The sequence below is a fragment of the Diabrotica virgifera genome, chromosome 2 (genome assembly GCF_917563875.1).
Source record: "Diabrotica virgifera virgifera chromosome 2, PGI_DIABVI_V3a".
NCBI lineage: Eukaryota > Metazoa > Arthropoda > Insecta > Coleoptera > Chrysomelidae > Diabrotica > Diabrotica virgifera.
The window spans coordinates 143,525,432-143,551,691 of record NC_065444.1 but is presented as its reverse complement, the minus strand read 5'-3'; the positions used below and the strand labels follow the sequence as shown (position 1 = coordinate 143,551,691).

The 26,260-nt window shown below is 33.6% G+C and overlaps 1 protein-coding gene across 1 annotated transcript in view; it reads left to right on the top strand.

The window, feature by feature from the left end:
- The first annotated feature begins 449 nt into the window (after positions 1 to 449).
- The window catches only part of LOC114345109 (uncharacterized), a 495,244-nt gene continuing 469,433 nt past the window's right edge, over positions 450 to 26,260 (top strand). The window contains exons 1-3 of the mRNA XM_050644883.1: positions 450 to 582; positions 641 to 763; positions 9,770 to 9,896. Coding sequence (XP_050500840.1) covers positions 529 to 582; positions 641 to 763; positions 9,770 to 9,896 — 304 coding nt within the window. The 5' untranslated portion in view covers positions 450 to 528. The remainder of the gene's footprint in view (positions 583 to 640; positions 764 to 9,769; positions 9,897 to 26,260) is intronic.

Here is a 26,260-nt window from a genome sequence, read left to right as displayed (position 1 = left end):
TACATAACTCAAGAAGTATTGACTTGAAAAAAACTCAATATAACGTTGCTTAGAATTAGTCATTTTATCCAATTCCGGACTTATTTTGAATGTATATTTTTTCACCCCCGAGAAAGGGGTATTTCCCATTTTTTTTTTAAAATGGAGGGGATGTAGAAATGTAAACTTTTTATTATATAATAATAGGCAATTTCAACTACATATTCCCAAATTTTCACCCTTCCTTTATTTTTTTTTGTAGTCCGGTTATACTTTGATCGGGATATACACCTAAAAAGACCTTAAAGGAATAGGTAGCTTTGCAAACTGATCTAAATAAAAAAATAATTCTGCAGCAAAATCTATTTGTTCCGCTAAGACTATGATAAAGTTGAATTCCTTTTTTTAATGTTTCCCCTATTAATTACTAGATTCAGTCGTGCGTGAAATGTACGAAATATTATTTGGTTGCCAAGGATAGTTTTGACGTTCACCCACAACAAATAAAACATGAGTGTAATACTCAACTAGGTATAGTTATATATAGAAATGTCTAAACTTATTAGAGATCAACAAATAGATTTAAAATTAAATGGAGACAAAGTAAGTATTTGGAAGTTTAAATTTCATTGTATGTTTGAATATTTTATTTGAATTTTAGGTTAATATACAAGCCAGATACAAAAGTAGCTACAATAATACGGCAAGTTCCAAATCTTTGTCATTAGCTAAGAGGTTTTTGAGACCTGCTTCGACTATTCCTTCTTTAAATTTGGAGGAGAGAGTAAGTTCATGTTTTTATCTCATATATTTCGGTTTTCATATAGTTTTGATATAGTTTTTATCTCAATATATTAGGTAATATCGATATGTTCAGTGTCAAAGTTTTGTATGCTTAACTTATCGAAGTAAATACTTTTTATCTCTCCGTATGGAATTTTGACGGGACTAAAATCGTAATTGGGGTTATTCGAAACTCGTGACGCGAGTGCCGAGTGGTAACCTTGTGGTATACCGTAATATACAAACATATCTATACACTTATTTGAAATTTCTTAGCAAACTAAGTACAGATCGCGAATTATATTTTCTATTGTATATAGTGACTGGTTTTATAGTGATTTTAAGTGTAAATCCCGAATTCTAAATTATGGGCTGGCTTCGGGATGATTTCAATCCTATAGGGGTGATTTGTTCAATTTTCCCAAAAAAAAATTAGTACCATACATGTTTTTATGGATCCCGATTTTGATATTATTGATTGGGATCTGGGTGTTTTCTTGTATTTGTTCAGTCTTTCGAAAAAAAACTAGGGTGGCACAGACTTTTATACTAAAACTAAATATAGATTCAGAATTCAATTCTTGACTGGCTTCGACGTGGTTTTAACCCTATCGGGGTTGATTTGTTCAGTTTTCCGAAAAATATATTGCCACAAATTTTTCTATGGTACAATAAGATATTCACAATTTTCTATTATTGACTGGGTTCGGGGTGGTGTCTAATGGTGTAATCAATAAAATTAAATAAAATTAAATACATAAGATTAAATAAAGCTAAAAATAATTAAATTAAATTCAATAAATTTAAACAAAATAAATAAAATCAAATAAACATAAATAAAATTAGATAAAATTAAATAAAATTAAGTAAAAGTAAATAGAATTATACAAAATAAAATAAAAATATGGTTAAAAAATTAGCTAAAATTATATAATATTAAACATAAATAAATAAAATTATAGAGAATAAAATTAAACAAAATGAAATAAAATTAAATAAAATTTAATATTTAAGAAAATTAAATAAGATTAAATAAAGTTAAATATAATTAAATAAAATTCAATAAAATTAAACAAAATGAAATAAAATTAAATATCATTAAATAAAATAAAAAAAAAATAAAATTGATAAAATTAAATAAAATTAAATAAAATAAATAAAATATATTGAATCTGATTGAATCGAATATAATCAAATTTATAAGAACTAGGTATTCACTTAACTTTACATATGAAGTAAAATTTATCTATTTGGTATATTTTAATCAAGAATTAAAATTCTAACAAATCCAAAAATGTATTACATTAGTCGTTCAAGAGGTTTTAGGACTTATCAGTCCATTTTCAGTTAACCTAAAATTAAGTAACCACATCAGTGTACTTGCTTTATAGCTACAAAACCAAACAGTGCTGGGATTTAATGTGCAATTTACATTATAAATTTGTAAAAATAATGCGACTTAAAGTCGATGACCATGGACTACTCTACTGTAACATTATACCAGTTCACTTTAGACTACGTTCGTCTGCAAACTCTAGTTGGCAGTCTGGCAATGACGGGGTTATTTAACTTTAAGCTCAATGAAGATTTACTGTTAAGTCCTAAAACGTTTTGAACGACTAATCTAATCCATTTATATTTTTTTAAATTTTAATACTTGGTTGAATATACCAAATACATAAAGGCGTTTTTACTTCAAGTTAAAAGTTATTTAACTACACTGCGAGGCATAAGTTAGTGATATAGAAAATTTATGCTCATTTTCAAAGTTGAATTTTTTTGTGAACAGATTATTGGATTTCGCTATTTTTTTTTAATTTTAGAGTTTTCTTTAGTATTTACGCGGTTGTGCAAAGGTTTAACACTAGAACGTCTGGCTTAGCATACCTACCGCGAAAGCCGGAAGGGATCATTTTGGCCCCACGCTCTTTAATAAATTAATACGCAGTTTAAAGAAATTAGATCTACTCTAGACGGTAGAATCTGAATTTATTTTTTACTTTTATCGTTTAACACATTCGCTGCCTATCAAAAACATTCGGAACACCATACAGTTTGCAGTTTTTGATATTTGCTACACATTGCCTTGTTACAGCCGTGGCAATGATTGCAAGTACGATCTCCTTACAAAATATTTTCAACTGATATTTTTTTCGTTTTTGGATAGTAATAGTGATAGTTGTTGGTAGACCTGGTGTTGCTAGGCGTAGTTCCAGATTTCGAGAGACAAGGTATGGGGCCCATAATTCTTCACACAGCCGAAGAATAAACTTACGAAGACTGAGTCTACTTCCAGTTATTTCTTTATAAATAATCCATGCATTTATTGCTTCCGATTCAAGAGTATTATAAAACACGTACATATGCCGTCGTCTTGAAGTTACTTTTGCAATTTTAATTTTTAATTATTTTAAGTATTTTAATTTTAAATTTTAATTAAAAATAAAATAATTACAGAAGAGATAAATTTATTGGATACTTATAATTTTACTTATACTTGCATGGCTGTTAAAATTTCGTGTATCAAGAAACCAATACATATAATATCCGTATATAAAGAACCAGGTATTAGAGTAACGGTTGAAGAATGGGTCAATTTTTTTCAAAACATTCCTTCTCCATTCATCATTGGAGGGGACTTCAACGCTCACAACATGGCATGGGGTTGCGAAAATAATGATACTCACGGTAAAGTTTTATTAGAGGCGATAGAACAATGTAATCTATTATACTTAAATGATGGTTCTCCAACTCTTGCACTAACTTCCAGCCCATCAGCAATCGATATAACAATATGTACCCAGGACATTTTATCTAAATTAACTTGGTCTGTTATTCAAGATCCACATGGTTCTGATCATCTACCCTTGATCATAGCCTTGGAAAACTCGGAACAAGCAATACAACCTGGTGACAATACACACAAAAGATGGAATTTACGTAAAGCAGATTGGAATTTGTATTCATCGAACTTTTATTCGGGAAAACAACCACAAACTTATGAAGAATTAGTTACCGAAATAAACCGATGCGCAACCATTTCAATTCCAAAATCATACAACAATAACAAATATCCTACAAACAAGATACCAAAACCATGGTGGGATAATAACTGCGAATCAGCTGCAAATAACCGCAAAACAGCATATAGACATTATAAAACAAATCCTAATCTTCACAATCTAATTGAATACAAAAAATTAGATGCCTTAGCAAAGAAAACTTTTAAAATTAGAAAAAAACAAACTTGGATAAATTACTGCGAAAGCTTAAACTCCAACACTCCAATCAGCGACGTCTGGAAGAAAGTAAATCGCTACAAAAACCGAAAGCAGTCCAATCAACTTCCGATAAACACCGAAGCTGCATGGATAGAAGAGTTCCATTTCAAGATTTCACCTCCTTGGGTTCCAAGTCAGATAAATGAAGCTACAGTTACCGTACCCAGAGAAAACTTCAATCTAGAGAAACCATTTGAATTATGGGAATTAAATCATGGACTCAAGCAAAATAATAGTTCATCTCCAGGGATGGACTGTATATCATATTCTATGCTATATTTTCTACCTACAGAATATACACTATTATTACTACAAATTTTTAACACTATATGGCAAAACAAAAATTTAATTCCCAAAGCATGGAAGGACTATATTGTATTACCTATAAAAAAGCCAGATAACAAAGTTGAATCTTACAGACCTATATCTTTAAGTTCCTGTATACTAAAAACTCTAGAGAGATTAATCAAAAATCGGCTTGAATACTGGCTTGAGTCCGAAGATATCCTTCCCAAATCTCAGTACGGCTTCCGAAAATCCAGGTCTACACAAGATGCTCTCACTTCCCTAGTCTCTTCTTTACAGGTCAATTTTACAAATCAGGCGTCGATAGCTGCAGCATTTATAGATGTAACTTCAGCGTTTGATAACATAAATTTAGATATTCTTTATAAAAAATTAGTAGATCTTGGAATGCCACTTAAAATTTCAAATTTCATTGTATCCTTGTACAAGAATAGATGGACTTACTTAAAAATAAACGAGAACCTTTTACCACCAAGGTTAACGAGTATAGGTATACCACAGGGTAGTATTTTAAGTCCACTTCTCTTTTCATTGTACAATATAGATTTAGAACATATAGTACCTCCACACTCTAATATTTTACAATTTGCAGATGATGTTGTGTTGTACACCTCCCATTCTTCCCTAGACATTTGTAGACGTCAACTTGAATTTACATTAGATTGTGTAAAAAATGATTACCATTCTCTAGGGTTATCCATATCAACCACAAAGACTGAAATTTGTTTTTTCTCCAAAAAACGCCAAATTCCTCAAGGCACCTTCAAATTAGGTAGAATAGAATTTCCGATAAAAAATTGTGTTAAATATCTTGGGACGTATTTGGATCGTAAATTGTTATGGAAGGATCAAATTCATTCTATTATAAAGAAATCAGAAAATTCTATGAATATCCTTACGGCTTTTTGTAGAACCGGTTGGGGAGCTGACCCGAATATTGCATTGCTATTCTATCGCTCAATGATTCGACCAATTTTCGACTATAGTTGTCATTTATATGGGTCTGCGTCAACAGGATATCTTAATAAAGTTGAAATCCAAAGGAATAAATGTTTGAGACTCTGTCTCGGTTACTTAAAATCTACTCCTATTACTATTATTGAGATTGAAGCTAAGGAACCACCACTTACTCTACGTAGACAGTTTTGTACAGATAAGTTTGTAGCTAGAGCTATCTCAAAAAACGTCAGCTACTTAAGGACTATTCGTAACTTGAATATATTAGATTTAAGCCATAAATATTGGTGTACTAAAAACACCCCCATATACGTTGAAAGCTACAGGAAGTTGACAATGAATGAAAACCAAATGTACAAAAATAAAATACCTTTAATTTACACTAAACCTCCTGAAACTCTCTTTTCCAAGGTAATACAAACAAACTACATGGATTCAAACCTTCCAGGCAATATTATCAACAAAATAATTAAAGACAGGTGGCCTATGTTTCAATATATTTTTACTGACGGCTCCAAAATTCAAAATAAAACCGGATGTGCAATATATCACTGGAATTCTGAATACAAAGAATCATGCCGATTGCCTAATGAAGCTTCAATATATACTGCCGAATTATCAGCTTTATTACTTGCGTTAAAATATATAGCCTCTGTTGGTATGGACAATTATATCATTTTCACCGATTGTAGAAGTATTGTGGACAAACTCACTTCTATCCAATCGACAAAAAATCTAAACCACATTGAGATAGAAATTAAGAGTCTATATTATGATTTTACTTCCTCGGGCAGTTCAATTATTATTTGTTGGGTGAAAGGACATTCTGGAATATTAGGAAATGAAGAAGTCGACAAATTAGCTAAATCTGCAGCTTTAACCAAACAAAACATAAGCAACATACTTCTACCAGTAACCGATATAGATAATATCAGTAAAAACCATTGCAAACAAAATTGGCAACGTGTATATAACCAAAGTACAACGGGAATAAATTTTAGAAATTGCCAGCCACTAATTCCCAATGAGAGATGGTTTAAACAAGAATCAAATAGGCTATTTATAAAAACAATAAACAGAATGAGGTCAAATCACGCACTAACCCCAGCATACAAACACAGCATAGGTATCAGTGATAACCCATATTGCGCCTGTGGTGGAATGGGAGATCTACAGCACCTCATATTGGAGTGTGGACTGTACAGACAAAATATTAAAGTAATGTATGAAAAGTTAATTGATCTAAATTGTCCTTTACCTGTCAATTTAAACGAAATTCTTTTTCCAAAAAATAAGCAGACGTTACAATGTCTTTACGAATATGTAACGTCCTGTAAATTTAAATTTTAAATAGGCTTAGATAATAAAATTATAAAATTGTAAAAATATCACACAAAATTGAAAAATGTATCCATTAAGATAGTATAACACTCTGTAAATTTAGATAATAAGTAGGCTTAGATATTAACTTAAAATTGTTATTGTAATACCATACAAAAAAACACAAATAGTCTGGCTAATTGGCTCTGTCAAAGCCATTAATAAAAAAAAAAATAACAAATACATAACAATTAAATAAAACAATAAAGTATTTAACAAACAAATTGAAAGTAGTTTTTTAAAGTCAATAGCATACACAATTTCAATGTAAAACGAATAATATTTAACTTGTTTTTATTTTCTTTTATTTTGTGGTAGTCAGTGTTATCACCTCTAGTCGTTATGCAAGCTTCAGTTTGCGTGGGCACGCTCCTAATCAAATTATCAACGTTTTATTGTGGTAGGTTGCCCCATCCTTTAAAAGCAGATTGTACTAGCCGTACGGTGTTTTGTGGATTATCTCGGCGAGCTCTAATTTTTCTTTTAAGCATATCCCACAAATACTCTATAGGAATAATCTCCGGTGAGCAAGCAGGTCACTCCAAACAAGGGATAACTTCTGCTTCAATGATGTCTGTAGTCATTCTAATGGTATGTAGAGGTCCATTATCATGCAATAAAATCAAATTTTCTCCTGTTGCACCTTTCTAGAGCCTGACTACAGGTTATCAACATACCTGTGAGCAGTTAAAGTTGATTGGATGAAAATTAAAGGAGTTTTTTTACGGATCACAATTTCCCTCCAGAACATTACACTTCCCCTTGTATATTTGTGAACAGATCTGACAGTTTTCGTTCTTGCTTGTCTTCCTCGACTGTAAGTACACGATTTCGTGGATCATCTGATTTTCCATCTGATTACATTAAATCCTGACTGTTTTTGAAAATAGCACATTTTGTCATTTCCCAATTTGCCAGTTTTGGTGGTCAAGACACCAATTTAGGCGATCAATCTAGTGCTGCCTGGATAACTCGGGAAGCCATAATTGTCTCCTGCTGTATACTTCTTGGTACGAACTCTTCTTCTTATCGTTTCAACTGAAACAGTTACACCTGTAGCTTCTAAAAGCTGCCTTTGGAGCTGCAGGTGAAAAATGGTTGGATGTCTTCCAGCTGATTGGACAATTAAATGATCGTGGAGAGCCGTTATTACTTTTGGCGACTTTCCCTTGCTTTATTTTTGAGCTTTCTTAGCTCCTGTTACCTAGCATATGTTTTGGACAGAACGCTCTGTATTACGCCTAGCTCTGCAGCTATGTTCATCTGAGAACATTACTTTCTCCACAAGACCAATAATCTTTCCTCGTTGTAAGTTCTATAACCCCACATGAGGCATATTTTCGTTTTTGGGCTCAAAAGTTAGTTTATTTATTTTCGTTCAACTTGCAACTCAAGCAAATAATCTATACCGTACCGGGCTGTACTATCCGATTGTCTTATATATTTGTTTATTTTCAATAAAAATCTTTAATCTTCACAACAATAACTAACAAGTTTTTTTCAAAAGAAATAAATATTACTTTGAAATATATGGTGATTCCATATAAGTTTGGGTGTGTGTAAATATATATACGATATAAATGAGTCAGATTAAATAAATTATTAAAAGAATTTTTTACTAAGCAACAACAGTTTTGTTTATTTTAGTATTATTTTGTATTTTTACAACGACACCCGACTTGGGCGTCGAAACGTTAATAAAATCATTTTTTGGTAAAATTGTGGCTTATTTCCCATTTGAAAATAAAGAGATGTAATATCCCCAAAACTCTTCACCTTAGCTCTGGAAGACGGGGAGCAACATAAACGGGAAGAAACTCAATCACCTCATCTATTGCGATGATGTTGTTCTTATTACAACCAACCAAGAAGAACTAGCCACAATGCTGACTCAACTAGCACAAGCATCAGGAGATGTTACGATTAAAAATAAACATGAGCAAAACAAAAATCATGAAAAATACAAATGACAGAATAAATATATAACTTTAAATAATGTAACTATTGCAAAGCTAATAAAGAGAACCAAACAATTGAAGTACAAAGAAGAATCAGATTGGCGTGGGCAGCATTTGGAAAGTTAAGATGGATACTAAAAAGCACAAAGATACAACAGTACCTAAAAACCCGTGTATTTGACCAGTGCATCCTTCCTGTTCTGACGTATGGCTCAGAAACATGGACATTAACAAAGATCAATATAAATAAAATAGAATTAACTTAGAGAAAAATAGAAAGATTCATGTTTGGAATAAAACTACAAGACATAAAATCAAACAAATGGATAAGAGGGAAAACAAAAGTATGTAAAAAATGTAACTGAACATATAACAGGGTTAAAGTGGAGATTTTCGGGCCACAATGCGAGACAATAAAATAAAAGAAAGAATGCTGAAATACAAAACTGGAGACCGTGGACAGGAAGAAGATGAAGAGAAAGACCGCAGATGCGATGAAAGGGCGATATTTTAAAAGCTGCAGGAACTCACTGGAAAAACTCAGCTAAGAACAGACAGATATGGAAATATTTTGGGAAGGCCTATGCCAAAGTTGGATAGAAATGGGCTAAAAAAGGTCTCACGGCGAACTGATCTTGGGTCGAATCAACGCCGAAAGCATTTTATTTTAATTCCCCATGTCATCTTGACACGAGTGTATGCGACGTCTCATATCATAGTAGAAATTATTGTTGATCAATAATTTAATTTTCGACTAAAAAAAATTACTGCTAATTAAACTGTTTTTATTTACGTTTGCTTTATTGTCTTCAATCAGTTTTTACTTTATGCGAAATTAAAAAAATGTTAATGTTCGACGTCGTACGTATATTATGACTGAAGTCAAGTAGCTCTTAATCTAACATCTAAGGGTAGAAACTATTGATAGTGATAATATATAGATAATAGAATTAAATGTAAATTTATAGTTTCTATCAATCAGTTCCCACCTCTACTATTGTCATCTCTTTTTATTTCACAACTTATTATGTTTTTCTTCTTTTGCGTTATTTTGCCAGTTCTTAGCGTACTCATCACTGTATGTAGAAATTATTGTTTATTTAATAAAAATGTTCTGTATTTCAGACAAATTCTGATAATGAAACGATATCTGCGAATCGTCCTGCTTCTGCTGGATATATCCCAAAAAGATCCCATTATTTCCATAAATGTTATCTAAATAGCCTTGAAGATGGTACAGAAGATTTCGAAGGTAATAATAATTTATTTTTTAGTGTGTAAATATACAGGGTGATTCATTAAGAATGTCCAATCTATGAGTTGTAGATGTAGATTCTAGACCTCAAAATATTAACATTTAAACCAAATCACTTTAAAAAATGTGGCTTGTTACTGAGTTACAGGGCATTTTATTTAAAGACTTAATGTAATAACTATTTTTAACCAGACTTCAGTCTGGTCCCAGTGCTTAAAGTGTAAGGTTGGTTCAGCAGTGAACAAATCGATAAATAATTGTAGTTGTAAACCAGTTGGTGACAGTTTCTCTTATTAAGTGGTGTGGTTGGTGATATGGATTGTACAAGGGGGTAAACCCCGACCCCCCTTTTACAGGAGATTCAAGTGGCTCTGGGTCAGCGATGGATCATAGCGAGATTTCCAATAATTTGGTAACAAATAATCAAAATAATATTTCTTCGCAAACCGTAAGTACAGATAACATTAATACCAATCCAGTAGTTAATGAGTCTGATAAGAAACCTGAATTGTTTTACGATAATATTGATTTTGGACCTTTTCACGTGTATGTAGAGAATCGTTCTAAAGAATTTAAAGGTAAATTAGATGCTTTAAAAATAGGCGAAATAATATTAAAAAATTTTTGTAATATGGAAAATAATATAATTAGTTTTGACTCGATTGGTCATAATAGAATTAGAATAAAATGTAAGGATTACAAATCGGCAATTTTTTTAATTACTAATAAACCTTTACCACTTTTTCAACAAAACAATTTAGAATTATATATACCGAAATTTATCTTGCACCTACAAGGTGTCATTAGGAATATTAGTCTTGATTTTTCTAAGGAATATATTAAGAATAAAATTAAGCCTTACGATGAACATTGCAATTTTGAAGTTGTGTCGGTGAGAAGGATTAATAGAAGGAAGGAAAAAATTATTAATGAAGTTAAAACTACTGAATTGGTTCGCACTAAATCGTGTATAGTAACTTTTAAGTCACAAATATTACCGAAATTTGTCGTCATAAATAAAGTACTGAAAGAAGTTGAAACTTATAAACAAAAAGTCTTATTAATGCTATTCTTGTCTCCGTTTCGGACACTTAGGGTCGCAGTGCAAAAGTAGACCGCGATGCAATCAATGTCAGGGTATACATAACACAAAAGAATGCACTACCAAAAATATTACTCCTATTTGCTTTAGTTGTCAGGGAAACCACTTTACCACAGATCTAAAAGCTTGTCCCGAATTTAATCGTCAAAAACAAATAAAGGAAGCTATGTCTTCACAAAATTTAAATTTTTTCATAATGCAAGCAAACAAGTTCCACGGAATTCATATGCAAATATAACAGCCTTGCAATATACCTCGACTCTTCCAAAAAATGTCGTTGTTTCTAGGGCAGTGGCCCAACCACTGTCAAGACCTCCTCGACATGCTAATTATTTTAACTTCCCTTCTTTAAACAATCAAAATAGTAATAGTTATCACTACCTTAATGTCCAATCTTCTAAAAGACAAAGACCCGACACCCCAGATGAAACAGAGTTAACAAGAAAAGAAATTATTGCACCTGTACATTTTCCTAATCAGGGTGGGAGTATATTATCTCATCTAAATTATACGAGAAATAACGCAATTTCACAGGTTGAAAACTTCGATTTATATTTAATGAATACTATTTTAGAATTAGTTGTAACAATTGTTAAGGCCGGCCATTGGTAATGTTACAAGTATAGGCGATCCCATCACCTTTATAAAGTACACCACTCATAATCTAGAGCATATATGTATACCGAAAAATGCTTAACCTACTAACAATATATCTCGCTAATTATAGCCATATTTTTGCTACCCTACCTGTTGTGTATTGTTTATAAAAAAATGTGAAAGTTTTGCTTTTTTCTCAATAAATATAAGAGCGTTTATATCTAAATTACTCAAGTATTTAAATGAATTTCATGATAAAAGTCCGTTTAGCACTAGCCTATATGTAACGGAAGGATGTAACGTTAAAAAAATGTGAATTAATAAAGTACTTTTTGCGTGGTGTACTTTTAAAATAAATTTCTGGAATTAATAGAAATTGGCATGTGAAACGTAAATCTTGTACATATAATACACAAAAAGTATAGGAATCTGTAAGAATCTAAGCTCTGTTAATGTAGCAATTATGTATAAGATGGCGCTACGAAAAAAATTAAATAAACATCAAAAATTCAGGAGCGTAATGGCCCGTTTGAAACTTTCCTTAGGAAATTTCGGTACTTGACAAATATGAGTTTATTAGGGGTCCGGACAAATAATCCCGGACAAAAAATCCCCACAAATTATCCCCGGACAAAAAATCCAAGGACAAAAAATCCCCACAAATAATCCTCACAAATAATCCCCACAAATAATCCCCGGACAAATAATCCCCACAAAAAATCCCGGACAGATAATCCCCACAATTTTTTTTTGACAAAATATCCCCGCAAAAAATCCCGGACAAAAAATCCCCAAGAAATATTTTTGCCGAATAAAGTTGTCAAATGAATGCTTATAATCCAAGGATGGTACTAAAGATGAGAAATTTAGACTGTCTGTCCGTCGGTACGTCCGACCGCGCATATAACTACTCCGTCATTATGCCAGGTAGAATGACACATGAGGGGTCGAATGAACGGTTATAATCCAACAATGGTACTACAGATGAGCAATTTGGTCCGTCGGTCTGCTTGACCACGAATATAACTCCTCCATCACTGTACCAGGTAGAATGACAAATAAGGTGTCGAATGAAAGCTTATAATCCAAGGATGGTACTAAAGATGAGAAATTAGACCAAGGCTGTCTGTCCATCGGTCCGTCCGACCGCGAATGTAACTACTCCGTCAATATGCCAGGTAGAATGACAAATGAGGTGTCGAATGAATGGTTATAATCCAACGATGGTACTAAAGATGAGAAATTTGATCCGTCGGTGTGCCTGACCGCGAATATAACTCCTCCGTCACTGTACCAGGTAGAATGACAAATGAGGTGTCAAATGAAAGCTTATAATCCAAGGATGGTACTAAAGATGAGAAATTAGACCAAGGCTGTCTGTCCATCGGTCCGTCCGACCGCGAATGTAACTACCCCGTCATTATGCCAGGCAGAATGACAGATGAGGTGACGAGTGTACAGTGAACGGTTATAATCCAACCATGGTACTAAAGATTCACGCACGCATTTCCTTTCCGAAAGTTCCACTTTCACGCACGACGTGCGGGAAAGTAAAATACCTTGTAATATTGCATTATAATATATTATAATACATGCAATAAACTAATATTGAAAGTTTGTTTTTGACAACCTTGTCAAATAATTGATTTGTGTATTTTCACTTCTAAATAAAAATTGAGGCTTTTTTTGTGGCTTTTTCCAAACGTACGGCCCTAGAATAAATATTATTCCTAACTCGTGCGGAAAGTGTGTTCCTCGCACTCGAATGCCTGCCCGAACTCCGCTATCGCGTCGTTCGGGTCAACGGCGTCTCGTGCGTGAAATTATCACTTTCCGCAGTAGTTAGGAAAATAACTATTTTATGATGTCGATATTTTCCAAGTTATGGGGGGAAATAGTGACAGTTAGAGGTTAGAGTTAGAGCATAACTATTGAATTGTCTCGTTAATTATGAGTTTTACGACAAAAATGTAGGTACCTATAATACAAAAATAGAACTTAGTAGATAGAATTAACTTTTACATAATTTTGAATTTTGATCTCTTTCATTTTTTTTACGAATATTTAAAATTGTTTCAAATATGATTTCCTACAATTATTTCTTTTTGACAATTTTTTTCGTGCGGTTGATATTTTCCGAGTTAGCGGGAATATATTAAAAAGGGGTGGGGAGCATAATTATTGAATTGAATCTTGTTTCCGAGCTGCTCCAAATTTTATAATTCTAACCTTTAGGGGAGGTCAATAGTGGTGTAAATTTAAAATTGCGACTGAATTCCGCTGAAGGGTTAGCCGTCATATTGATTTTAAAGGAAAACCGTTGATGCTAAATACCTCCACCATTTTCAACTTTTTTGCTCTACTGCTCATTATTTATAATAGTTCCCAGGTAGCAAGACTGTTTAACGCGCTCTATCTGAATCTGCGTTCCATTAGTGTGCAGATGGGTTATAGGTATAGATAGGGCTATTATAGCAATCGCCATTAAACCGGTTTTTGGTACGAAAATAGTGATTAGCAATTAAATTTAAGCATGAATTGTAATTTCGATTACCAAATATCGAATTCCAATTGTGAGTTCTTTCAAAAATCGTGCATGCAGCACTCTGCTTTGAATAACCCTGTTCAAAACATCCTATTTGTGATGATAATTGCTTGTCCTGAAAACGATAATCTTGATTGTAATACAAAAAAACCTATTCATTTTTGTAATTTCAAAAGTATTTGGTCATCATCATCATCAATGGCGTTATAACTCTTCGAGACTCTGCCACATTTTTTATTATTTAAAATCAATACAGCTGCCCACGATGTGAATTTGATACCGTTCACGTTATCAACACCAGTAATAAAAATTTAATGTGTTTCTCGGTCGATGATCGAAATGCCACATCAGCGACTTGTTAATTATTGTGTTTTGACTGGAATAAGAATGTGAATTTTAACCGAATTTTTAACGTGCATACAAATTGCACATACAATTTTTTTTGTTTATGCTTATTTTTTATTATAATAAATATGTTGATTTTCACCCATTCGTGAGCAAAAATTTGGTTGTTTTGACTTCTGAGTAATACCAAAAAGTCAAAAATCGTTATAACTGAAAAAACTCGACAGAGTTATGCTCGATAAACTCATAATACTCATAAAGCTAATAAAATATTTTTGATCTTTTCGTTTCACATGATTCACTGAACGTTGGCTTATTTTTTAATATTTTTCCTTATTTTTTTTTTAATTCATTGAATTATAGCGTTGATTGAGATATTAGAGGCCGTTCGTATTTAATTTAAAAATAAAATAATTCTATCCTCTTCTTCTTGCTGTGCCTGTCCGTGACGAATGTTGGCGATCACCATGGCATGGCATCTTTATTTTATCTTCAGCAATGCAGGAAAGCTTCACATATGTTGAGTTGAACCAGGTTCTGAGGTTCTTTAACCAGGATGTTCTTCTTCTTCCTGGACCTCGCTTTCCAAATATTTTTCCTTGCAGAATGGCTTGTAGGAGGGCATATCTGGATTCATTTCGCATAACGTGTCCAAAGTATTCCAACTTTTGAGATTTGATGGTGGTTAATACTTCTCGGTTTTTCCCCATTCTTCTGTAAGGACCTCCTCATTTGTGACCCGATCAGTCCATGGGATTTTAAGAATTCTATTATAAGTTCAAAAAAAATTCAAAAAAATATGCTTGAAATATTTATTTCAAACTCTAAGCTCACCCCACCTTAAGGATAGCTATGACACGAATTTGATAGGCAAGCCATGCAAGTCGTTTTTGTCTATGTATGAAATTTAATAAAAAAATGTCTCATCCGGAAAGCAGATGGGTGCAGGTCGACCTATATTCGGATCTTAGACTATAACGTATATATAGTTTCGTAGAGTTTTGCTATCAGCCGTTGATGATTTGCTGATGAACGCTACTCGTGTTATTTCTTTCCGTTCATGTTCACAAGAGCATGTGTTAACAAGTAATTGGACTTCGTAAGTCCTAGGTTTTCATCCAAAGTAATCGAAAGTAGAACTGGAAGTCGATATTTTAACTCTTCGTGTAACTTTGCGTCGATTCATATACGATTTTACTAATTTTGGATCATATTCATTTACATTCATATCATACTTTGAGTCACTTTAAAACAGATACTTGAGGTTGCAACTCTAAAACTGAAGTCCGATGTTAAATTACTCATCTTTAATACCATCCTTGTGTTATAATCTTTTATTCGAAACCTCATTATTTGTCATTATATCTGTATTAATACGGAGGAGTTGTATGTAGGAGGACAGACGGAAAGACACTCATGAAACCGGAAGTATATATTTGTTCTCGCCTTGCGAAGGTTCGTCGAATAATATATCACTTTTACTATTCCGGTGACTTTAAAACAGTAGGTATTTCCGGTCCCATTTGTAAAACCGGAAGTCCTTGGTCAAATTTCTCACCTTTAGTACCATCCTTGGATTATAAGCTTTCATTCGACACCTCATTTGTCATTCAACCTGGTATAGTGACGGAAGAGTTATATTCGCGGTCGGACGGACCGACGGACAGACAGCCTTGGTCAAATTGCTCATCTTTAGTACCATCCTTGGATTATAAGCTTTCATTCGACACCTCATTTGTCATTCTACCTGGTACAGTAACGGAGGAGTTATATTCGCGATCAGGCAGACCGACGGACCAAATTGCTCATCTTTAGTACCATCGTTAGATTATAATCGTTCATTCGAAACCTCATTTGTCATTTTCCCTGGCATAATGACGGAGAGAAGTTACATTTGCGGTCGGACGGACAGATGGACAGGCAGCCTTGGTCAAATTTCTCATCTTTAGTACCATCCTTGGTTATAAGCTTTCATTCGACACCTTATTGGTCATTCTACCTGGTACAGTGACGGAGGAGTTATATTCGCGGTCAGGCAGACCGACGGACCAAATTGCTCAACTTTAGTACCATCGTTGGATTATAATCGTTCATTTGAAACCTCATTTGTCATTTTCCCTGGCATAATGACGGAGAAGTTACATTCGCGGTCGGACGGACAAATGGACCGACAGCCTTGGTCAAATTTTTCATCTTTAGTACCATCCTCGGTTATAAGCTTTCATTCGAAACCTTATTTGTCATTCTACCTGGTACAGTGACGGAGGAGTTATATTCGCGGTCAGGCAGACCGACGGACCAAATTGCTTATCTTTAGTACCATCGTTGGATTATAACCATTCATTCGACACCTCATTTGTCATTCTACCTGGCATAATGACGGAGTAGTTACATTCGCGGTCGGGCGGACAGATGGACAGACAGCCTTGGTCAAATTTATCAGCTTTAGTACCATCCTTGGATTATAGGCTTTCATTCGACACCTCATTCGCTGTTCTACCTGGTACAGTGACGGAGGAGTTATATTCGCGGTCAGGCAGACCGACGGACCAAATTGCTCATATTTAGTACCATCCTTGGTTATAAGCTTTCATTAAATGTTCTAAACATTAATTACATTTTCATTTTAAATTAGACAATTAGACAAATTTGAGTGATATAATTGTTCTTCCCTGGTATAATTTTATAATATTGGGACATGAGAAGTAGGTAACAAACTATGATGAACCAATATGCGAAATAGATTTTTCCAATACTTTTGGTTTAGATTTTACCACGAGATACGAGCACAGTATTTATCCGAGTAAAATTTTCAGCGAGACCCCGTCCTTAAACCTCCTAGAAAATGAAAAGTTCGCACCTCATATATAAAACGATTTCGAGTCATCTTAGCGAGACCGCACCTGCATACCAATCTGTACTGAAACTAAACTATCAGTTGACTATAAAGTCTGGAGTCCGCGGCTTCGCTTAGATATCTATTGCGTTATTTCTCCGATAGAGGCAGCATCTCTCGGGAGAGAATCTTTTCTCTCTGTTGCACTGCGACTTGGGGACCTCTCTTTCATACAACGGCCGGCCTTAATACATTAAAACAGACAAAAACTTATATATTTCAAAACCAGAAATTATTGAATTAGTTAGTAAACATTTAAAAGCAAATATGGCTTCAACTTAGCAGACGTAACGCAAAATTTTAATTTTTTCCAGTGCAACTGTCGTTCAGCAGTTGCCAATAAGGAGAACCTTCTTTTCCTTCTTTTTCTACTTTGAAAATATAATATTCAGGTCGCGCTATTGTCCGAAACTTGGTTTAAACCAGGAAAATATTTTAATTTTCAGGGATATAATTGCTTCCGGTCGGACCGGAATGATAGGTATGGGGACTCAGCTATTCTTTTATATAATAAAATAATATCCGAACAGGTAAAACTTAATACTAAGAGTTTAGTTCTAGCAGCCGTACAGTTAACATCGTTTAATAGTCGTTTGTGAATTTAAACAAAATAAGTTAAAAGTTGAACAGTTTTTACTATAAATACAACTGTAAGTAGAAAAATTTAATTTTTAAACAAGAAATACGATTTACATTTCAACTACCTACTTGATCGAAACTGGAATATTGCCTGAGACAAAAAAAGTTAAGCAACTAGTGGTACCTATAATAGTACGGTTAATATTATTATAATTGATTTAAATTGTCAGGCATGCCGTAAAATTATAACACCGAGAGATTGTAGCAAACTGGAATGTTCTGGGTGCAAAACAACACGGCACGGTGTTTGTGCTCAAACCAACCCTTAAAATTTCCACCTGCAACCTTGTTGATATGGAAGTGTCAAAATTGTACCACAGAAGCAGATGCTAGCACAATGCATTTCAACGCAATTATGGCTCAGCTTGCTAATTTGAGTAATGCTATCGCTACATGTAACACTCAAATGTCTGAATTACATAATTTAGTAAATTCTCAGTGCACAAAAATTGACGCTTGCATCTCGGAAATAGCAGTTCTAAGAAGAGAAAACGAACAACTTAAAATCAAAATCCAGAAAATAGAATCTACTCCTCCCGAAAATATCCTTATAGAGCTGGCTGATAGAAAACAAAGGGAAAAAATGTTTTGCTAATGGGTGTTCCAGAAAATAATACAGAATCCGATGAAGTTAATGCACCAACAAATATTAAAGCAGGTAGCTCCTAACTTACAAATAGCTTCGCATCGCCGGCTTAGCTATCCTCGCCAAGATATGAAACCAAGGCCGCTGAAAATCACTATGATGTCCAGTGAAGCTGTCCTTTTTGTCCTTAAAAATAAGTCTAAACTAAATCAAAGCTCAATATATATATATATATATATATATATATATATATATATATATATATATATATATAAACGTCCAAGGAGTAATTGGGTTACTAGTAAATAAAAAAGTACTGAGATAACAGTATATATTATATATATATATATATATATATAATATATACTGTTTATATATATATATATATATATATATATATATATATATATATATATATGCCTATATATATATATTGTTATATTTCTATTTGATATGAAAATTAAATTTTGATAATTATAAACAGAGTTCAATTTAATATAAAATATTTTCAATTTTCTCAACCACGGGCATATAAATTTAGAACAACCTGTATACAACAAATTGTTATATTTAATTTTAAGAAGTGATTAAACGAAACTCGGGACAATGCGCTTAGAACAAACAAAGTGAATGGCGCGTACCATTATCGTTGTTCGCGGAAGGTTCGATCATTAGCCTATGCTAAATAAAACTCAAGTGAAATCGATAATAGGTCATTATCGTTGTTCGCGGAAGGTTCGATCATTAGCCGATGCTAAATAAGACTTAGTGGAAATAGAGAATAGGTCATTAAAATTTGTAAATAGTAGAAAGTAATTTTAGAATGGGAATTAACTATTTTCTTTGAAATCCATTAAGCATATTTAGAAAGATTAAAAATTGGTTTTGAGGAAGACTGCGAATGAGAGTTGGTGGTGGAAGGTTGATTTGTGAATCTGGAAGGGATATTTAGAAAGTAGGGGAATGAATGACAAATAGAGAGCAGAATGTTTTGAGCTGTCGAGAAGTGAAGTCCAGTAGTAGACGGTAGTGTACGGAGAGTGAGAAAGCCGGTGTAGTTCCGTGAGTGTGGAGTATCTATCGTGGAACGAGAGGTAGGCCAGGTTGAGAGTAAAAGAACCTCCTTGAGCCAAGAGTGTCCCGGTAGCTGATTGCAGTTTCGAAAAAGGTAGAATACAGCATCACGACAGAAGCAGATACGAGAGCTATACGAGCTAGTTTTCAAAGGAGAACATTACTGAAAGCCAGGACGAGGTTTTGATCGCAGCCAAGGATAGTAGGAAACGGGTCTTGTGTGAAGACATTCTCAGTTCACCAGAAAAAGGTCAGTCTCATTTGTTTGGACATGAATGTATGGGTTTTTCGTATTAAATACCACATTATAAATTGAAGAACATAATAAATAATATCAGAAAAGCTTCATCAAACTTAAATAGAATTGTTGCTAATAAATCCTAATAGTTAAATGTTAATAAAAACTTTCAATTGGAAACCAAAAGGAAATAAGATTCCCATTTGTAAATGTTATGTTTAAGAAAAATAAGATCTAGCAAATATTAAGCAGTGATTGCCATTTAAATAAAATAAACAATATTTTGATTATAATTGTAACCCATATATGTGTATTATTTTACTCTTTTCTTCCCTATCCCGATTAGGAACCATTGAGAAATACTTAGAAGCCACGAGAGTAAGTAATTAATTTTATAATTCGCCCTGAGATTGAAAACATATTGATATGTGATCTGGAAAATTAATTAGATTATTATTAATACATTGATTAAATTAAATGACATATAAGAATATTATCTCATATCAATAATAAAGATCACATCAACTGTCGTCCAACGTGGAAAGCATGGAAAAGTATTTCTAGTGGCAAATTTGAAGGATAGAAAGAGTAAAGCCGGTATTTGAAAATTTATATGCCTGTGGTAAAAAGTGAGATACTTACATTTGATAACATAAAATTTTAGATCTCTTTAGGTACAAATTTACATAACTGATTTAATATTTTATTTTTACGATATTTACATTTGATATATTTATTGACAATTTATAATATTTGGGTGAGAAAAAGTCGTCTTGGTAACATACTAGTAAAATTTCATATTTGGCGGGGACAGTACTTCTTGAAAACAAATGTCTGTGACAAGAAGCCAAAGCAAAGACAACAAAAAACAAAAAGAACATTCAGACCAAGAAGATATTTTAGACACGACAATCATGGCATCAGAACAGCAAGAATTATCAGGAATAGATAAATTATTACAACTAATGCAACTCCAGTCACAAAAAATGGATAAAATGCAAGAAAATCAGGAAGAAACATAAAAAAAATGGATGAATCACAACAAAAAATGGAACAGAAAATGGATAAAGTGGAGAAAAAAATGGATGACAATCAACAGGAAACAAAACAAGCGATAGAAGAGAACAATAAGAAAATAGAGGAACGCATAGAAAAGTATGAAATGAAAATTAAAGATCACATGCAAAAACAAGAAATGAGAATGAAGGACCACATGAAAGAACAAGAAATGAAAATTCAAAATAAAATGAAGGAGTTAACGAATTGCCAGAAAAAAGAAATGGAAAGTTTGGAAAACAAGTTGCAAAACGCTATTCAAGCAGACATAGAAGAAGTGGAAAGAAAGATTGCGGAAATCAATACTCAACAGAATGTCGGAGAAAGAAGAGAAATGGTTATACATAGCACAGATGACGTGAAGATAAGGTTTGGCGGGGATGTAAGAAGATTACACCCAGTGCCGTTCATAAATAGCCTAAAAAAGAAAATACAGCACATCGGAAATTTCGAAACAGCAAAAGAAACTATCAGAAACCATCTCAAATATGAAGCAAGCCTATGGTTCGATTGCAAAGAAGAAGAATTTGACAGTTGGCAACAATTTGAACAAAAATTTTTGAATTATTTCTGGGGAAAAGTCCAACAATTGGAAATTAACAAGGAATTACAAAATGGGAAATACAATGATAGGATGGGTATATCAGAAAGGACATATGCATTACAAATTTACTATAACGCAAAACATTTACAATATAATTACTCATCGGAACAATTAGTCGAACTGATTGCAAGACATTTCGAAGAAACGCTGGAAGACCATATCACATTGCAAAACTACAAAGACATAGATAGTCTATGCCAATTCTTACAAATAAGAGAATCACGTCTAAGAGAAAGAAAATCAAGAAGGTCGCGAGAAGATTACAGGCCCCGAGAAACACAAGATTACAGAGATAGAAATCAAAATAGGAGGGACTATACAAGACGAGATTTTAATCCCAGAAGGGAAAACGAAAATAGAGACAACGGAAGAGGAAATTATGAACAAAGAAATAGGCAATGGAATGAGGACAGAAATCGAGAATACCAGAATAGAAACACCACACGCTCAAATCAAGAAAACAGAAATAATGGCAGACAAAATGAACAGGGATATCGAGAAAACCGAAACAGATCCGACAGACCAAGAGAAAATAGAAGAGAAGTAAATAATACCCAGACAGATGAATATGACGGAGAGAGACATTATGACGAAAATATAAACAACGATGAGCAACCGGCGTCTTTTCACGACGGCGCTCACTAAAAACCAAAAATCAAACAGGAATCTTTTGTCACCCCAAGGAGTTTATTAAATTGGCAGGAAACAACGAAAAGAAAAATGGAGTTAATTTAAAATTTGTGGATGGATTTATCAACGAGAAACCAATTAAAATTATGATAGACACTGGATCTGAAATAACATTGGTCAACAGAAAACTAATAGAAGAAGTTAACTTAACAAATTTAATTTACAAAATACCTAGGGTAAATTTAGTGGGCGCAAACAAACGGACATTGGCAACTATAAATGAAGGCATACGAGTAATGGTACGACTGGGTAAGAAAATGTATGCACTACAATGTGTAATAATGCCAAACATGTCACATGACATGATAGTAGGAGTTGACGAATTGGCAGAAAAACATGTAGTGATAGATTTTAAAAATAATACGATGAAACTAACAGAAGAAAGAGAAAAAGAACAGGACAAGGAAAATGAGAAACAAAATACGGACGAATCAGGTAAAGAACAAACAGTGGAAATGAATTTGGCAGCGAAGCAAGGAAAAAGAAAAAAAAGGAGAAAAGGTCGGAAAAAGATAAAAGAAAATGAAACCTGTGGCTCCTCAAAAGAAGAGTTGAGCCCAAAAGAAGAAGATTTGAGAGTATCAGAAACAAAGGAAACCTGGGATTCCTCAAAAGAAGAGACGAGCTCAGGAGAAGAAGAAATAAAGCTAAAAAATGAAAGTGAAAAGAATATGATTGAAACAGTGGTATTTGAAGAGGAGGTATATGCAAACGAGGATGCAGAATGCACGGTAAACATGTGTGAAGAATCTGAGAAAGAAGACAGAAAATTAATATGTGGAGAAGGGAAAGAAAAAGAATTGCGGTTGATGTTAAGAAACTACGAAAATTTGATCAATGAGGAAAACAGAGTGGCGAAAAAGTACGAACATTCATTTGAGGTGAAAAACTTGGGAAATTTTCGATCAAAGACTTACCCGATTCCATACAAGTATCGACAAGAGGTGAAAGAAGAAATAAATAAAATGTTGGAAGATCAAATCATCGAAAGATGTGATTCACCGTATGTTAACCCGATTGTGATAGTAAAGAAAAGCAATGGAGAATTGAGATTATGTTTAGATGCCAGGAATATCAACCAGCACACTGTATCACAATATGAATCACCTCTAAACATCGAGGCCATTTTTGGAAGAATCACCGGGTCACACATATTTTCGAAAATTGACTTAAAAACACAGTTTTTGGTTGATACCGTTGGCTGAAAAGTGTAGAAACTACACCGCTTTTTCTATTGATGGTATTGTCTACCGGTTTAAGGTAGTGCCATTTGGATTGCAGAGTGCTTGTGCTGCACTCGTCCGAGCTCTACATACCATTTTGAATCGCCATGAAGATTTCATAGTTCATTATATCGATGATTTATTAATTTTTTCACAACATACTCAGAGTCATCTGGAACACATAGAAATAATTCTGGAAGAATTGGACACAGCGGGATTGAAATTAAACATTGAAAAATGTCAATTTTTTCAAAAAGAAGTCATTTATGTGGGTTTTCAATTGGACACCAAACCAGTAAGATTAGCCGAAGACAGAGTCAAGCTCATAGATGAATACCCAAGACCAACGAATTTGAAAACATTGAGAGGTTTTCTTGGCACGATTAATTATTTTAAAAAGCTGATTCCCGATTTGAGCCAAAAGGAAATCCCTCTGATAAAATTGCTTAAAAAAGGAATAAAATGGAATTGGAAAGAAGAACAGGAGGAAGCTTTCGAAACATTAAAACGAGAATTCGCAAAAGGAACGAAAATATACCACCCCATTTACAATTTACCTTTTATACTCCGAACTGATGCGTCCATACAAAAATTTGCAGGAGTTCTGTCTCAAATACAAAACGACCAAGAAGTGCCGATATGTTTTATATCTCGAGTGACTAAAACACATGAGAGAAAATATAGTGTTACAGAATTGGAGTTTGCCAGTGTACTATATTGCGTAAACAAATTGAGGTTTTACTTATTGGGAGCAAAATTCACAATCGAAACAGACCATGCAGCTTTAGTACATATCATGAAGAATAGATTAGTAAATAATAGAATACATAGAGGCATTCTATTATTACAGGAGTATGATTTTGAGTTCCGATATATAAAAGGAAAAGACAACATAATAGCCGACGCTCTAACACGGGATGAGGACACCGGAAAAAAGGAAACAATTACTCTACAGGTGGGACTAAATAGATTAATACAAGAAGAAGGGATATATTCGTTAAATGAGATAAGGACAAACCAGGAAGACCTAGAGGAAAGAGAGAAAAGAAGAGCGGAAGTAGAAAATAACATATATTTTAAGAGAATAGACGGAAAGGAACTATATTTAGTGACACAGACATTGTATCAATAGATATGTTAAGCGATCTAATTATGACCACTAAAAGGAACAAACATATTCTGGTAATGGTGGATGTGTTTTCAAAATACGTAAAATTATATAGTTGCCGCACCACAAAGGGGGAAGAAATATTAAGAAAAATCGACAATTTTATAGCCATAGTAGGAACACCAAAAAAGATTCTACTGGACAATGCAACGTATTTCCGAAATGATCGTTTCAAGGGACAACTTCGAGAACGAGGAATAGAGACAAATTTTGTCAGCATCAGGCATCCACAGAGTAATCCGTCGGAACGATTCATACAGGAAGTGACGAAATTTCTTCGCATTGCAACAGATGGTCAACATCGCCACTGGGACAGGAAAATGGCGGAAATAGAAAGGTATCTAAATACAATTCCGAGCACAGTAACAAAAGAGACCCCAGAATACATCATGAAGGGTGTACTGCCGATAAGGCCATGGGAAGACCAAGAGCCAAAAGAATATCAACAGGTGATTGAAACCGTACAGAGAAGATTACGGCGAAGCAACGAAAAATATATCCAAAGACAGGAACAAAATAGAAAAAGAAGACCAGTGACTTTCCAAAAGGGTGAAAAAGTACTCGTGAGGGCATTACGAGTATCAAATCTTCCTGGGGGCATTTGCGCAAAGTTGATGCCTGTTTTCGAAGGCCCGTACATCGTAAATAATGAAAATGGGATAAATAGTTATGAGTTGAGGCACAGGAACTCGGAAAAGATCCGAGGAATTTATAATATTCACGATGTATACAAATATCACGAATAAAAGACAGAATTACATGAAGTAGATAGTAAGTTAGGATATAAGACGTAGATTAAAGTAAGGAAATATACAGGGAGTTGGTTTTGCCTCGAGAAAATTTATTTAAAAATGCAGATAAATTTTATCGAATACAAGGCGGGGATTTGTTATATTTCTATTTGATATGAAAATTAAATTTGGATAATTATAAACAGAGTTCAATTTAATATAAAATATTTTCAATTTTCTCAACCACGGGCATATAAATTTAGAACAACCTGTATACAACAAATTGTTATATTTAATTTTAAGAAGTGATTAAACGAAACTCGGGACAATGCGCTTAGAACAAACAAAGTGAATGGCGCGTACCATTATCGTTGTTCGCGGAAGGTTCGATCATTAGCCTATGCTAAATAAAACTCAAGTGAAATCGATAATAGGTCATTATCGTTGTTCGCGGAAGGTTCGATCATTAGCCGATGCTAAATAAGACTTAGTGGAAATAGAGAATAGGTCATTAAAATTTGTAAATAGTAGAAAGTAATTTTAGAATGGGAATTAACTATTTTCTTTGAAATCCATTAAGCATATTTAGAAAGATTAAAAATTGGTTTTGAGGAAGACTGCGAATGAGAGTTGGTGGTGGAAGGTTGATTTGTGAATCTGGAAGGGATATTTAGAAAGTAGGGGAATGAATGACAAATAGAGAGCAGAATGTTTTGAGCTGTCGAGAAGTGAAGTCCAGTAGTAGACGGTAGTGTACGGAGAGTGAGAAAGCCGGTGTAGTTCCGTGAGTGTGGAGTATCTATCGTGGAACGAGAGGTAGGCCAGGTTGAGAGTAAAAGAACCTCCTTGAGCCAAGAGTGTCCCGGT